Source organism: Nomascus leucogenys, chromosome 20 (assembly GCF_006542625.1).
Source record: "Nomascus leucogenys isolate Asia chromosome 20, Asia_NLE_v1, whole genome shotgun sequence".
NCBI lineage: Eukaryota > Metazoa > Chordata > Mammalia > Primates > Hylobatidae > Nomascus > Nomascus leucogenys.
This window is the reverse complement of record NC_044400.1, coordinates 48,285,118-48,302,479: the sequence shown is the minus strand read 5'-3', so window position 1 is coordinate 48,302,479 and position 17,362 is coordinate 48,285,118. Positions and strand designations below refer to the sequence as shown.

Below are 17,362 nucleotides of genomic sequence, written 5' to 3'. Positions count from 1 at the left end.
GATCCAACTGGACACTCAGGTTCCCATTAGGCTGTGGCGAGGACCAAGCCCCTTGCCACTGAATTTCCTAGGCACTGAGAGGTCAGGGTTTTCCTGTCCACTAGCCTGACCAGTTTTTCACAGAGAGGACCAATGTGCCTGCCTTCCCCAGATCCGGCAGCGCAGCTCCTGCTTTGCGCTGGGTTCAGATGGAGTTTGGCCTGCTGGCCCCAGCATAGCCTGGATGGGGACAAGGGGCAGCCTACTGCAGGTCTCACTTTCTTATTAGCTCCCCGCCTGGCTGAACCCTTGAGAAGGGCCCTGCTGCCTCAGACCCAACAAGATTTTGCTTCCTTTCTCTCTTCCTTCCTTTCTACCTCATTCATTCATTTGTTCTTTAGAATCTGCTGCCATTTCATGTCTATTTGTATCTCATCTAGCTAGCATCAGCTCTGTCCCCAGCCTCACGAAAAAGGCCAAGCTCTTTCCCTGACAGAGCCTGCTGTTGGCAGGAGGCTGCCAGAGCATGGTGTCTGTCTAGAGAACCTCTCTTGGCCATGCCAGCTCCTTGAAATCTTAGAGCATGAAGCCCTGTGTTTGTAGCAGTTAGGACCTGCTTGGAGGGATGCTGACAGGTGGTCTATGCAGATACTGCTCCACTGTGCCTAGATGAGGCCTTTGGTGAATTATTTTACTTTCCTGAACCTCGGTTTCCTCATCTGCAAAACAGAATAAGTAATACCTTGCAGCAGGGTTTTAAGATAATTAGGGGCTGTGAAGTAAAGTGGTTAAGTTGGCAGAGTGCCTGGGCCTGATTCTGGTTTTCTCCTTTCCCAGCTGAGTGCTTCAGTTTCCCCATCCAAAAACAGGCACTCATACTCTCGACCTCATGTGCTGTAAATGCTTAGAACCATGCCTGGTGCATGATGGATGCTGCCTGAAGGTTTGCTGGTTTTTAGCAGTGTCTGGCAGATAGGAAGCACTCAATACACATTATGTTCTATTACTATTATGATTACTCTTACCATCTAGGGTTGTGAGATAGGTAATATATAAACACATCTGGCATGCAGTAAGTACTCAGCGGATAATGTTTTCATCCTTCCTGACCCTTGATCTTGGAGTAGGGGTACCTTGAAGTGGAGGGAGGTGATCCCTGCACTGAGTTGCCTTCTTTTCTATGCTTGTCTTGTCCCTGAGAACAAGAACTCTAGATACTTGGAAAAGTTCCAGGAGCATCAGGGCTCTTGTGATATTATGACCTTGAGATCGGTGAGCAGATATGTTTAGTTCTACCTTGACCCTGAGCGAAGGCTGCCAGGCACAAACCTATCATAGGCATTTATTTATTTATTTATTTTATTTATTTATCTGAGATGGAGTCTCACTCTGTCACCCAGGCTGGAGTGCAGTGGCACAATTTCGGCTCACTACAACCTCCACCTCCTGGATTCAAGCAATTCTCCTTCCTCAGCCTCCTGAGTAGCTGGTATTACAGGTGCCACCATGCCCAGCTAATTTTTGTATTTTTAGGAGAGATGGGGTTTCACCATGTTGGCCAGGCTGGTCTTGAACTCCTGACCTCAAGTGATTCACCTACTTCACCCTCTGAAAGTGCTGGGATTACAGGTGTGAGCCATTGCCCCAGCCATGGGCGTTTAATTTAGTGTATATTTCACAACATGCCTGAGGGAAGCTTGGAAGGGACCTTGGAGATCGTGGGCATAATACCCACAATTTACAAGGTGGAAACAGGTTCAGAGAATGTGACATGAACTGTCTGAGGTCACATAGCTGGTTGCCAGCAGGTAGAAGCTAGCAGCAAGCACCTGGACAGCCTGGGCTGCCTCACACAGAGAAAGACTCCACAAGTCCATGTGCAAATTGATTGACCCACTTTAGATGACTCCTGACCCTCATCTGAAAGCTGAATTTATCTTCACCTTACCCAGAGCAAAACTTCTGTCCTGTTTGAAAAATTCCAGGTTAGAAAAGCAATGACTCAGACGTCACTACTTAGAAGCATTTAAAAAACTGAATGGGATCCCTACACAGATGGAAAAGAGAAGCTAAACTATTTCCCTCTTGTATTTTCTCAGCCCTTACATCTCCTATCAAGGCCAATGGACATTTTCAATTATGTACCTTCTCTAACTATGCATAGAGACTAAGATGCAGATGGTGGTTTATTTTATAATCTATGAGTTCCTTTGCTAAGTATAGAGACATCTTTTATCTTTTTAAAATTATTATTATACTTTAAGTTCTAGGATACATGTACGAAACATGCAGGTTTGACACATAGGGTTTGCTGCACCCGTCAACTCATCATTTACATTAGCTATTTCTCCTAATGCTATCCCTCCTCCAGCCCCCCACCCCCCAACAGGCCCCGGTGTGTGATGTTCCCTGCCCTGGAGACACCTTTTATCTTAAAGGTTTTCAGAGGGGCATTTGCCTAGGAACACGACACTTGGGTCTTATATTCTGGAAAATGAGCTTGCTCAGTGCACCTGAAGATTACACTGAGTTTTACCAGGCACATTCTTCTTGCTGAGATGCAAGTACATGTGGCTTGGTGGAGTTTTTGTAGGAATCTTAAGCTACAACAAAGGAAACAAATTCAAATTGTTTTGTGCATTTCTGCAGAGGTTTGTGGCACCATTTTTTTTTTCCAGGTGCTTGCTGTGCAATTCGAATCCAAAATTCAGTGCTGAAGCACATAAATTTAGGCTTTGAAAAGAGTGAAGATATTCACAAAGAGCTTCATTTGTGTTTAAAACTCGGCAATTTTAAAGGAATTTTATTAAGATAAAAAAGAGGGCTGGGCACAGTGGCTCACATCTGTAATCCCTGCACTTTGGGAGGCTGAGGCCGGTGGGTCACCTGGGGTCAGGAGTTCAAGAGCAGCCTGGGCAACATGGTGAAACCCCGTCTCTACTAAAAATACAAAAATTAGCTGGGCACGGTGGCGTCTGCCTGTAATCCCAGTTACTTGGGAGGCTGAGGCAGGAGAATCGCTTGAGCCCGGGAGGCGGAGGTTGCAGTGAGCCGACATTGCGCCATTGCACTCCAGCCTGGGTGACAGAGTGAGACTCCGTCTCACAAAAAAAAAAAAAGATAAAAAAGAGAAATTATTTTAGAAGTGGGAAATTATCCTAAACGAAGGTAAACTAAACCACCTTATAAGAAACAGAAAATTTTGATTTACTATAGAAGAAGTGGAAAGAGGAAGTTTGGGTCGGATTTTTATTCACTAATAGATTTGATCAGGAAATAGGAGTTGATTCTTTTCAGTCTTATTTTTGAAGGAGAAATATAACTTTCAGTTTAGTAAACAGGTTATTTCTTGATAAAATTAGTGCTCTTTCGAGTGATGCTTCTAATGTTTCCACTATAAATTATAGCAAAATGTCTGAGTTTAAAGCTAAGAGTCTATGTTGAGTTACAGGATGGGGTGTGGGTGTCAAAATCTTTTGACTCTAAATTTTTATGGTGTTTTCTTTTATGAGCTCATGACTGCTGGGTTTTTCCATGAATTTGAAACAAGTGTACAGTGTTTTGAAAAGAAGATTATTTCCTTAAACTTTATAGACTGAGCTAAAAATAGAAAAACACTGATTCTATTTTTGGAATGTCTTACAAGCTAAAAAGTAAACATGATTGCTGTTCGTATTGAACAACATACTGAGAACAGATGTTTAAATAGCAAAATGTAATAATTTAGCTGGTTTTGAAATATCACAGCATTTTAATGAATTGATTGTTAATGAAGAGATAGACCTATGTCATAAGTAAATTTGTTTCAGCAAGTGTTACTTGCAAGGAGAAAAAAAGGCATCCCCAAGCTGTTATGAACTTTACTCTCAAGGGGCTTTGTTTCTGTCTTCTTGTCTCCTCTGGAGTTGCAAGTTCGGGGGTTCCCTTTTACCCTGCAGTCTTCTTAGAATTTCTGGTGGGACTGCAGCCAGTGTGAGTTCCATGCGTGAGTGAGCAGGACCCATGCCTGGGGACGAATTTCTAAACTGTTGAAAGTGTGGTGGGCAAGTGATGCTTGTGTGTACCAAGTCTCTGCCCAGCTAGTATGACAGGAATGTACCAGAGACACTTGGACGATTTGTGGCTTGGCTTATGGAGTTAAAGTAACAATTGGAGCACAGTCTTGCTGTTAGACACAGCAACTCATAAAAAGGGAGAGGAAAACATCGAGACACATCCTGCAGGCCCACCATGCTGGAGTGAATTTTGGCTCACACACAATCTCTTCTTTGATCTTAACTGTGTGTCCTGTCCTATTTTGTGTGTCTATAAACCCAGCTCTGAGCTTGAGGCCTCCAGCCCATTATTTCTGTTTTACTTCTACATTTAAAACGTATCATTCCCACTATAATTCCAATACCAATCATTGTTGCTACTACTAATACTATTACTACCACCACTACATCTACAGCCAAAATTTGCTGTGCATCTACTATAGGCCAGTGCTTTATCTGTGTTTTTGTTTGTTTGTTTGTTTGAGACAGATCTTCGCTCTTGTTGCCCAGTCTGGAGTGCAATGGCACAATCTCGGCTCACGGCAACCTCCACCTCCTGGGTTCAAGTGATTTTCCTGCCTCAGCCTCCGGAGTAGCTGAGATTACAGGCATCCACTACCACCATGCCTGGCTAATTTTTGTATTTTTAGTGGAGACGGGGTTTCACCACGTTGGCCAGGCTGGCCTTGAACTCTTGACCTCAGGTGATCCACTGCCTCAGCCTCCCAAAAAGTGCTGGGATTACAGGCATGAGTCACCAGACCTGGCCAAAACAAGCCCTTTTAAGTGCGGGTTCCATTATTACAAAGGCTCAGCGACTTAACTTATCTAAAGTCATTCAATCATCATCACATAGCGGGATTTACCAAAATTAAGATGTAATTTACATTCTATAACATTTTGATATTTAGTAAATCCACAAATTTTGGTACTTAGTATATTAATGTAACCATCATCACCATCTAATTCCAAAACGTTGTCATCACTGCAAAAAGAAACCCTGCACCCATTAGCAGTCTCTCCCTATTTTCTCCTCTCTCCAGCCCCCAGTAACTACTAGTCTATTTTCTGTCTCTATGGATTTGCCTATTCTGGATATTTCATATAAATGGAATCATACAGTATGCAGTCTTTTGTAACTGGCTTATTTCAATTGGCATAGTGTTTTCAAGGTCCATCAGTGCTGTGGCATGTGTCAGTACTTCAATACTTTTTTTTTTTTTTTTTGAGACGGAGTCTCACTGTCGCCCAGGCTGGAGTGCAGTGGCGCGATCTCAGCTCACTGCAAGCTCCGCCTCCCGGGTTCACGCCATTCTCCTGCCTCAGCCTCCCGAGTAGCTGGGACTACAGGCGCCTGCCAACACGCCCGGCTAATTTTTTTGTATTTTTAGTAGAGACAGGGTTTCACCATGGTCTCGATTTCCTGACCTCGTGATCCGCCCGCCTCGGCCTCCCAAAGTGCTGGGATTACAAGCGTGAGCCACCGCGCCCGGCCACTTCATTACTTTTTATAGCCAAATAATATTCCATTGTGTGGATATACCATATCTTGTTGATCCATTCATCAGTTGAAGGGCATCTGGGTTGTTTCCACTCTGGTGAGTTGTGCTGCTGTGCACATTCATGGACACATTTTTACATGGGCATATATGTTTTCAATTTATGCAGAGGGATTTTTAGTGTTAGATTTTCAGGATTTGGTATTATCCTTGGCAAATATGGGTTTCTTTGGAAACAAACTTTTCTGTTTGTAAGAAATGATTGCATATCATCAGACTAACACTCAAATTCCCTCTCCACTATGAAGCTCTGATTTCTGTCCTATCTCCTCCTATGCAAGGCCTGATTTCCAGAGAACATTAATCTTCTAAGCCTTTCACCATGTGGATCCTTCTTCCTGGAAAGCCCATTCTCTCTCCACCATCTGTAAACGGCCTGAAACCAGCCAGGAAGCTGGGTTTTCCTTTGCAGCCTGAGGTTATTTTCCTTTCTCTGGGAACTCATCAAAGCTTCACCTGGACTTTGAGGGAAAATAACTTCAGGCTTTTGTCACTCTTTTCCCTGCCTGAGCTTCCCTGTTACCCTCTGTGCCCCTCGAGGGCAGGATTCTGGTCTGACTCAGTTTTGCTATTTCCTGCAAGGACTTCTGTGGCTTTCCACAATAGGTGCTAATGAATATTCATATTTGTGAACTGAATATATTCCTGATCAATTGCCAAATGGTTCTGATTCACTTGAAACCCAGTTGAATTTCCTTGTGGAGTATATATTAAAATGGCTCTATTTTTAACCAGGTCTTAGGGTGGGGAGGAGCAAGCTGGCAGAGTGAGGTCATTCTTTTGCATGTGTCCCTGCCTCACTGGCCCCCACACTAGAGGGCAGCCTGCCTGGCATCACCTCCTAAACTCACAGGAGGTTTTGCCACCCTTGCTTCTTGCTCCTCCTCAAAAGAAGAAATTGGCAGAAGAGCTGGGGCAGGAGTGTCAGGGTTTGTTTTGGTGGGGATATGGTCAGGCTTAGAAGGAAAGCAACTCCTCCAGTTCCCAGACCGGTCCCCCTGCCTTTCAAGTCCTCCATTAATGTCTCAGGAGTGCTGAGATGGTGAGACATTAAAGCATCCTTTTAAAGTTACTTAGACAACAGTTTGAGATTTTTGTAGGGATACCGTATTAGTCCATTCTTACACTGTTAATAAAGACATACCTGAGACTGGGTAATTATAAAGGAAAGTGGTTTAATTGACTCACAGTTCCACATGGCTGGGGAGCCCTCAAAATCATGGCGGAAGGCAAGAAAGAGCAAGTCACATCTTACACGGCAACAGACAGGAGAAGAATTGAGAGCCAAACAAAAAGAGTTTCACCTTATAAAACCATCAGATCTCGTGAGACTCATTCACTACCATGAGAATAGGATGAGGGAAATTACCCCCATGATTCAGTTATCTCCCACTGTGTCCCTCCCACAACTCGTGGGAATTATGGGAACTACAATTCAAGATGAGATTTGGGTGGGGACACAGCAAAACCATATCAGATACTATCATGTTTAGATCTCTGCAGTCCTATTTGGATAGCCTATTGCTTTCCACAGAGCAACTATATATATATATATATATATATATATATATATATATATATTTTTTTTTTTTTTTTTTTTTTTTAAAGTAAAGGATCTAAAACTGTAAGAGTGGTTCTCTATCCTGGCTGATAATCAGAATCACTTGTTAGAATATATTTCTAAGCTTTAAGTAAACCCAGAGTCAACATTATGGGTCAACACCAATAATGACCTCTCTGGCTGAGTTCAGTGGGCTGACACATTTGACTTGGCTAGGTGGAGTGTTTTAATAACTGAGAATGCATTCTCCAAGATGCCATAGTTCCTTCATTCTTTATCTTCTCACACCTTGCCCTCTTCACACATTTATATGACCTGCTTGCCCTTTGAGGTCTCTGAGAATTTGACCTTTGCTCCGAAACAGCCAAATCATCTGCCTTCTACTCTCCCTCTCACTTGGCCACCTTCCCATTACAGGTGACTCTGATAGACAATCAGGGCTGGAAACTATCAGTGTCTTCAAGCAATGACTATTCTGTCCGCAGAGGTTCTCAATTCTGAATGCATGAAACACCCTGGAGATGTTAAAAATTATTGCTGCCTGGCTGGGCACGGTGGTTCATGCTTGTCATCTCAGCACTTTGGGAGGCTGAGGCGGGCAGATCACCTGAGGTTGGGAGTTTGAGACTAGCCTCAACATGAAGAAGCCCTGTCTCTACTAGAAATACAAAATTAGCCAGGCGTGGCAGTGCATGCCTGTAATCTCAACTACTCAAGAGGCTGAGACATGAGAATCACTTGAACCCAGAAGGCGGGGGTTGCGGTTAGCTGAGATCGTGCCATTGCACTCCAGCCTGGGTAACAAAAGTGAAACTACGTTTCAAAAAAAAAAAAAAAAAAAAAGATTACTGATGCCTGGTATCCCTACAATCCTTTCATGGTAGCATACACAGTTCCTTGTGGGAAGGATATATTTTTCAGATTGGTGGGAGAGTAGTATTTTACAGAAAATAGTGTATTTGAATAGGCCAGGCCCAGTGGCTCATGCCTGTAATCCCAGCACTTTGGGAGGCCGAGGCGGGCAGATCACCTGAGGTCAGGAGTTCGAGACCAGCCTCAACATGGAGAAACCCCGTCTCTACTAAAAATACAAAATTAGCCGTGCATGGTGATGCATGCCTGTAATCCCAGCTACTTGGGAGTCTGAGGCAGGAGAATTGTTTGAACCTGGGAGGAGGGTTGCAGTGAGCTGACATCGCACCACTGCACTCCAGCCTGGGCAACAAAAGAGAAACTCCATCTCAAAAACAAAAAGAGAAAAAAAGAAAATAGTGTATTTGAGTATAGGATTAGATTTTCTGATGTTAAGTTTCCCTTTGATGGAATTCCAGATTATAACAGAGAATGTCTTTGTGCAGTGTGACTGGCAAGCTACATGCTGGTAGTGAATTAAAATAAGAGCTATCATGTATATTTCTTAAAATATTTGGTGTTAGAGCACCACATATTACTATCAAATCTACCCAATTCAAAGGCTCCTCCTACTTTCCCATGAGATTAGTGATTCTGCCTATTCCTGGATTAGGAAGGAAGACTTGGATCAGAGAAAGAACCCTGTGTGCCTAAAAGATAACACAAACCTTAGACAAATTCTAACCCAGACTGCAGGAGCCTCTACCCCGATGTGTATATACAGAGAATTGGATCCAGGTTTAAACAATGAAGCCTTCGTGTCCTTATTTCACCTGCCTGCATACGTTCCAGCTGTAACTGTTACATTGAGGATTTGGCCTGTTTTTTGCAAGAAATGCAGTTTTTATTCCCCTAAACCTAATGTAATTTCCACTTTTTGGCATCCCTATTTTCTGTGGCGGAAAATTTATCTTAGTCATAGGTACTTCAGATTTCCTTAGTCAATTCAGGGTTCTCCCCATCCTTTCCCCAGAATTGCTTCTAAGTTCTAGGCATTTTTGGAGAGTTTCATGTAGGAGTTGGAGTGATGGAGTACGATGACATTTGTCCTGGGTTCAGCTTGTCCAGTCTGGTCCTCAGCCGACTATCCACTCACATCAAAACTATGTTGTTGCCTGATAACTCTCTAGGTCGCTCTCTAGCTGAACTGGTTCATACCAGCCCAAGAACACAGGACAGTTTTGGCTGCTTTCTCCAGGGCCTATTGGTCAGTACCTTTTAATCATTAATGTTTTAAGACTAGTGTTAATGAATCTCATCTACTAGTGCTTCTCAACTTTAATGAGTATACCAGTCACCTGGAATTTTGGTAAAATGAAGGTTTTGATGCAGTAGGTCTAGATTAGGGTAGGGCCTGAGATTCTGCATTTCTAACAAACAGCCAGTTGCTGCTGAGGCTGCTGGTCTGTGGACCACACCTTGAATAGTAAGGCTGTAGAGTCTACAAGCATTCTCGCTCTAATGGAACTGTCAGCCTCCATCTCTTCTAAGTGTTTGGGAAAGTGATGTGGTAACAGGGAAAGATTTGGCTAAATGGCTGCAAATGCACTCCCTTTTCCACCTTCATTAAGCAGGGAATATCACTGCTTAAAAGTGAGAGAATAGCACTTCCCTAGGATGCTTCTAAGACCCTTTTCAAGGGTGGCCTCTGTTGGAATGATGTCACTTTTTTTTTGAGACAGGGTCTTGCTCTGTCACCAAGGCTGGAGTGCAGTGGCTGAATCTCAACTCACTGCAGCTTTGACATCTAGGGCTCAAATGATCTTCCCACCTCAGCCTCCTGAGAAGCTAAGACTACAGGTGTGTGCCACTATGTCCAGCTAATTTACTTCTATTTTTCCTTTATGTAGACATGGGGTCTCACCGTGTTGCCCAGGCTGGTCTTGAACTCCCGAGCTCAAGCGATCCTCCCATCTTGGCATCCCAAAGTTCTGGGATTACAGGCATGAGCCACTGTGCATGGCCTGATATTACTCTTGACTTTCTCCATGCTCTTTTTTTTGAGACAGAGTCTCACTCTGTCCCCCAGGCTGGAGTGCAGTGGCATGATCTCAGCTCACTGCAACCTAGGCCTCCTGGGTTCCAGTGATTCTCCTGTCTCAGCCTCCCAAGTAGCTGGGATTACAGGCGCATGCCATCATGCCTGGCTAATTTTTTGTATTTTTAGTAGAGACGAGGTTTCGCCATAGTAGCCAGGCTGGTCTTGAACTCCTGACCTCAGGTGATCTACCCACCTCAGCCTCCCAAAGTGCTGGGATTACAGGAATGAGCCACCATGCCCAGCCTTTCTATGCTTTTATGGTTTCATCTATTCCTATGCACCAGATAAAACCACAAGGGTGGAAAAAAGATGAAACCCTATCATCCCCTGTAGGGTCCAGCCCCACAGGGTTGGTGGTTTTTTTCCCCGTGTGCAGAGACGAGAGAGTGTAGAAATAAAGACACAAGACAAAGAAATAACAGAAAAGACAGCTGGGCCCGTGGTACCACTACCACCAAGACATGGAGACTGGTAGTGGTCCCGAATGCCAGGCTGCACTGATATTTATTGGATATAAGACAAGGGGGCAGGGTAAGGAGTGTGAGCCATCTCCAGTGATAGGTAAGGTCACATGGGTCACGTGTCCACTGGACAGGGGGCCCTTCCCTACCTGGCAGCCGAGGCAGAGAGAGAGAAGAGAAAGAGAGAGACAGCTTACACCATTATTTCTGCTATCAGAGACTTTTAGTACTTTCACTAATTTGCTACTACTATCTAAAAGGCAGAGCCAGGTGTAGAGGATGGAACATGAAGGCGGACTAAGAGCGTGACCACTGAAGCACAGCATCACAGGGAGACGGTTAGGTCTCTGTATAACCGTGGGCGGGCCTGACATCAGTCAGGCCGTCCACAAGAGGTGGAGGAGTAGAGTCTTCTCTAAACTACCCTGGGGAAAAGGAGACTCCCATTCCCCGTCTGCTAAGTAGCAGGTGTTTTTCCTTGACACTGACGCTACCGCTAGACCAGTCAGCTTGGCAACGGGCGTCTTCCTAGACGCTGGCATTACCGCTAGACCAAGGAGCCCTCTGGTGGCCCTGTCCAGGCATAACAGAAGGCTCGCGCTCTTTTCTTCTGGTCACTTCTCACTATGTCCCGTCAGCTCCTATCTCTGTATGGCCTGGTTTTTCCTAGGTTATGATTGTAGAGCGAGGATTATTATAATGTTGGAATAAAGAATAATTGCTACAAACTAATGATTAATGATATTCATATATAATCATATCTAAGATATATATCTAGTATAACTATTCTGATTTTATATATTTTATTATACTGGAACAGCTCGTGCCCTTGGTCTCTTGCCTCGGCATCTGGGTGGCTTGCCGCCCACAATGCCCCATGATCCTCTCCTTTTGATATTCATGCCCTTATATTATCTCCTCCCCTTAAGAGTGGACTAGACTTATGTCTTTGATTTTTCACAAACAGTAATAGAGCAAAAGTGTTGGGATGTCACATCTTAATTCATAAAAAACTGTTTTTGGATTTGTGCGTTCTCTTGGATCACTTGTGCTGGGGGATACAAACTGCCATTTTCTGATCAGCACTACGGAAAGAAACAGCAAGAAACAGAGGCCCTGAGTCCAGCAGCCTGCGAGGAACTAAATACTGGCAACACCTATGTGAATGAGCACGGAAGAGGGTCCTTCAGTCCCAGTCCAGTCTTGAGATGACTGCAGCCTCAGTTAACAGCTTGGCTGAAATTTTAGGGAGACTTTCAGCCAGAGCCATCCAGCTAAGATGCTCCTGGATTCCTGACCCACAGAAGTTGTTTGTGGTTTTAAGCTTCTCAGTTTTGGGGTAACTTTTTAATACAGCAATATGTAGCTAATACCGTCACTAAACTTAGATGCTAGATATTTAGGGAACAACATTAAAATATCCCAATGGTCCTTCAAGAAGATAATGCCCAATTAGTAAAAGGAAAAGAGAAGCAGAATTCTTGGGCTGGGTTGGCCATTTGGCCTGAGGAACTCAGTGAGTGGTTCCACCTGACACATACATTACACATCAGCGATTAGACCTTTGGACTTTTTTTTTTTTCAACGTGGAACTCAGGAGTGGCTGGGATTGCAACTCAGCTTTACCTTTGTAGCCATAAACTGACCACCTTGTCTTATCATATTGCCTTGGGAGAGAAGAAAACTATGGTGAAATCAACATTTTTCAAGTCGCTACAGCCTCCCGGCAGGCAGGAGCTAAATGGTTCTTTTCCTCTGCCCCATTTTTGGTCTCAATCGCCGAGTTTCCTGACTCCAAGAAAACCACCTTTGATTATATAAAGGTATTAGGGGCTGGGGAACACTGGTCTTTTGTTACCAGCAATCTAAAGCGCTTAGGAAGAAAAGCCCTGGGGGTGGGGGTCACCCCTGGAAAGTTGGGCGGGCTTTGTGTTAGCTCCAACTCTGGGGCTTTTGTGGAACCTCGGAGAGGGAGGAATTCTTAGATTTCTGAAAGTTGTGCGAAACGGACCCCAGAGGCCTGGAAAGGCGCGTCCCCAGCCTCCAGGGTTTCCTGCGCAGCCCTGGGCATCTCGGAAGGGGGCGACCCCAGCATGTCCCAACTTCCCGGCGGCAGCGGAGCGCGGGGGTGGGCGGGGTCGGCAGCGCGCCCTCCCCTCCTCTCCCCTCCTCCCCCCGCCCACCCCCTCCCCGCGCTCTCCCCTCCCACTTCCCTTTCTCTGCCTGGCGGCCCGGCGGGCGCGACCTCTCGGGGCAGTGACGAACTGGGTGGAGCCCGCCGCCGCCGCCGCCGCCGCCGGGGAGAGCGATGCCCCGGCCCCGCCGCTCCCCAAGCCCGCCCCCGGCCGCCCGCGGGCCCACGGGCCGGCGGCGGGAGTGAGCGGGAGCCGGCGGGCGAGGAGCCGCCGCCCGGCCCGCGATGTCACCATTGTTCAGCTGGGTGGCCAAGGTAGGCGGCGTCGGGCGGGCGCCCGTTACCGGAGCGGAGCGGCAGGCGCGGGGCTGGAACATTTGTAACCTTCGGGCCGGGGCTGGGCCGGGCCGCTGGGGGCCAGGCGCGGCGGGGGGCGAGCGGCGGGCGCGACCAGGTCGTCAGCCGCGCATTTCTCATTCATTAGTCTCCCAGATCCCTGTGGGGAGGACGGGCGAGGTAATGGCGCCCATTTCACAGCTGGGGAGACTGAGGCTGTACTCGGAGACCCCTGCAGGAGCCCGAACCCAGCAGGCGGCTCCTCCGGCCCCTGTCGCTCCCCGCGCCGCGGAGCTGCCGCTCGGTGCCTCCCCGGCGCGGGACCTCGCGGAAGTCGACCACGCGTGTCTCCCTCGCGGGTGTCGCCCTCGTGTGTCTCCCTCGCAGATGTCGGCTTGCGCTGGGCCGCCTGGATAGGGCGCCGAGGATGCCCAGAGGCTGGTGCCCACAAGGGGCGTCTGTCTTTCGTTTTTAACCCTCTGGTTTCAAAGGGCATGTTCTGAGGTCTGAGTTTTTAAATAGAAGTTTTTAACTTTCCATTCCCACAAAGTTTTATTTTCAGAACATGAGCGCTTTCGAGATAACTGGGTGGTGCAAATCCAGGCCAGTTGCACTGTTGCTAACACGAAGGCATTAGTGTAGATTTCCAGAGTTCCCACCAGTTCGAGAACACAGTAACAGCAACAATAGCATTCTTTTTATCCACTCCTGCAGTGCCAGGTGTCTGAATGTGTTTTAAAGGATGCGACCCTCGCCACCTTGAAAGGCTCGCTGGTCGTTAGGGCATCTTGCTGTCACCCCATGCACTCAGTCCCTTGGCCGGCCCCTTCGCAGGGCTTGTTTCCTGTGTATGGCTGGTTGAGTAATAAGCCCACTTATTACTCAACTTATTAGCCATACTGTGGGCCTTTACCAATTAATAATTTAATTAGGTGGTGGTTATATCTCGAGTTAACATGCAATGCTTTTACAGTCTTACTTACATTTTTATGAATACCTGTTTGTGAGCAGGTATAGCTTTGCCTGTGATTTAAGTGATACAAAATTGGAGACACAGAAACTAGATAACACTAGTTTTTAGATGGGCAAAAGTTTTTTAGGTAGATTTTCTTACTAGGTAAATAACATTCCATTAGAATCACTTCCTGAAACATAGCTGGTGGTAAAATGAGATGACTTTCAAAAACGTTTTGAGTCATTAAAAAGCGGTTTCGCACCGAAGAAAAATTGGTAATGCCTACACATTCTGGTTTGAACTGATAGCTAATTAGTTTTTGTAAGTATCGGTGAATTTAAAAACTGTTTTGAAGTTTGAAAAGTAATTCAGTGTGTTGTCTGATTATGTTTTACTTCCTCATCCTAGATTGAAGATTTGAGTTTACTTTTATATCGTTATACTTTTGTACCGTAAGGCCAAAGAGAGAAAAAAATAAATTGCGACTCATTTTATTGCAAAACCAGTAAGAAGTAAATGTAAATTTTTAAAAACTTACTACTAGTACTGTTTTTTAAGTTTTACTTTTCCAGAACACATTTAGTAAGATACTATTCATTGTGGGAGTGAGATGGACTTTTGTTTACTTTGGTACAGAGGAAACAGTGAAAACGCCCCCAACAAAGCCTTATTTCAAAAACCATCACAGACTTTTAGGATGATTGTTAGCCTTCTCCAAGTGTCAGTACGTTGGAAAAGTTTATATAGAGGAAATGTAGGCTGGTAGCTTAATTTGGATTCTGAATCTTGTTATTTCAAAATTATTATTTTCGAGACAGAGTCTTACTCTGTCTCCTAGGCTGGAGTGCAGTGGTGCGATCTCAGTTCACTGCAACCTCCACCTACCAGGTTCAAGCGATTCTTGTGTCTCAGCCTCCCCAGTAGCTGGGATTACAGGTGCATGCCACCATGGCCAGCTAATTTTTGTATTTTCAGTAGAGATGGGGTTTTGTCATATTGGCCAGGCAGGTCTCGAACTCCTGGGCTGAAGTAATGCCCCCGCCTCGGCCTCCCAAAGTGCTGGGATTACAGATGTGAGCCACCGCACCCGCCCTCAAAATTATTATTTCAATTACAGGACAAAAGTGGAAAAACTATTAAATGTTTTTGGAGCAAATTCATGTATACCTCTTAGCATACATTTTTAAAATGTGGTTATTTTATATTTCATTTCCTCTAGGTGGTGCATCCATTGCAAATTATATCCTGAAATTGAATGATTTTTATAGATAACATTATCCTGTGAAAGATTTTAGAATATGAAATTAGTCTTTGGAAGTTTATTTCTTGGAGTTATAGATTGTAAGAATGATGTTCTATGGAACCGATGCGGTTTACGGTGAAGAGGCAAGTCATTAACACACTTTACATTACAAACTAGATAATACCCTAAAAACAAAGACAAAAGGCATAGATAATGTACACAATGTGAATAATCTTGAAGTTGTTATATTTGACGTCAGAATGCCTCTTCAGAAACACACAGCTGCACATGAGCACAGGCCTCACACAAACACCTGCACATCCAGTTACGCAGCTGACTTTCCTTTTCCTTTTTCATTTTGACCTTTGCAACTGCAGCTGAACACCTGGTAGGGAAGGAGAAGGGGTGGGTGTTGGTTGATTCACATGGATAGTTGAGCATGAATGTGTTTTTCTTTGTTTTGAGACGGAGTTTCGCTCTTGTTGCCCAGGATGGAGTGCAATGGCACAATCTTGGCTCACTGCAGCCTCTGTCTCCCGGGTACAAGCGATTCTCCTGCCTCAGCCTCCCGAGTAGCTGGGATTACAGGCATGCGCCACCACCCCGGCTAATTTTGTATTTTTAAATAGAGATAGGGTTTCTCCATGTTGGTCAGGCTGGTCTTGAACTCCCGACCTCAGGTAATCCACCCGCCTCGGCCTTCCAAAGTGCTGGGATTACAGGCGTGAGCCACTGTGCCCGGCCAAGCATGAATGTGTTTTTCTTGTGCAATGCATTAGTATTGTGTGAATATTGAATGTATAGAGTGGGCAATTTCATGACGTAGGAATAAAGCCAAAACGGGAGAGTTTTGTTTTAAAGAGATTATCTGTTTAAAGAAGAAAGAAAAACATAAGATGTACTTTTAAAAACAATTGGACATGATCTGGAACATTAGGGCAGATGTACATTGCATCAAGAATGTGGCTGGGCTTTATAGCAGTGTGATTTCTTGATTAGTCTTTCAGTGGGGACACTTGACTTTTTACACAGTTTATAAATAAAACTGAACTCAAGCTTTGTGATTTTCATAGTAAACTCACAGATGTCCCCAACAACCTGTCAGTTTTGAGTATATCTACTGTTTCTATGCCTCCATGTATCTGTTAGTCAAAACTAGCTGCAGCAGAACTGCCAAGTAACTTTCAGAATTTATTTGGATTTGCACCTGCTTATAAAGTTTGTAGCTAAGATTATTGCTGGTATGTCAAGTTAGTAGATTTTAAATATACATATGTCAGTTTATGAGAAAAAAAGGAAAAATGAGAACTAAATATAGCCAAGTTTGCTGTGTTTCAAATCCAAGTATAGTTTCATATAGTTTATGGTGTGTATCAAGTATTTAGCTTATGAATAAAGTATTTAACTGTGTAATGTATTAATAAGGCATTAACTGTGTATTTTCCAGTGCTCATTCAACAAGTGTTTACTAGGTACTTTTTGTATATAAGCAGTGTTTATGTCCTGGAGGAGTTAATTCACTCTGCACAATAGATTATCCTTTAAAAAGTGTGCACCCTGAAGATTTGTTTTAAAGATGCATTTAAAAAGGAATCTTTTTTTTTTTTTTTTTTTTTGACACTGGGTCTCACTCTGTCGCCCAGGCTGGTGTGCAGTGGCACGATCTCGGCTCACTGCAACCTCTGCCTTCTGGGTTCAAGTGCTCTTCCCACCTCAGCCTCCCTAGTAGCTGGGATTACATGCATATGCCACCATGCCCAGCTAATTTTTGTATTTTTAGTAGAGACAGGGTTTCCCTAGGTTGGCCAGGCTGGTCTTGAACTCCTGACCTCAAGTGATCTGCCCACCTCCACCTTCCAAAGTGTTGGGATTACAGGCGTGAGCCATTGCATCCAGCCCACAGAATCCTTTTGTAAAGCAAGTAACTGATTGCTAATTAATATTTTATGTAAAACCAGGTTTTCTGTATTTGGGCATTACTTTTAAAACATTGGTTTATATAGCCACCATTCATTCAACAAGTCATTTAACAAATGTGTTCAGGGCAGATATTTACGGATAACCTACCTATAATAGGTACTATTTGAGGAGCTGGGGATTTAGCAACCGACAGGCAGACCAGGTCCCTGTGTTGATGGAATTCTAGA

At 44.7% G+C, this 17,362-nt stretch overlaps 1 protein-coding gene across 2 annotated transcripts in view; it reads left to right on the top strand.

Annotated features, from left to right (window-relative positions):
• The window catches only part of TBC1D1 (TBC1 domain family member 1), a 247,157-nt gene that overhangs the window by 74,954 nt on the left and 154,841 nt on the right, over positions 1-17,362 (top strand). Inside the window, exon 1 of one of the 2 annotated variants that reach the window (XM_030800844.1) lies at positions 12,853-12,996. The exons of the other annotated variant lie outside the window; for it this stretch is intronic. Within the exon in view, the coding sequence (XP_030656704.1) occupies positions 12,967-12,996 (30 nt within the window). The 5' untranslated portion in view covers positions 12,853-12,966. Of the gene's footprint in view, positions 1-12,852; positions 12,997-17,362 lie in introns of those variants that run through there. 2 annotated transcript variants of the gene reach the window in all.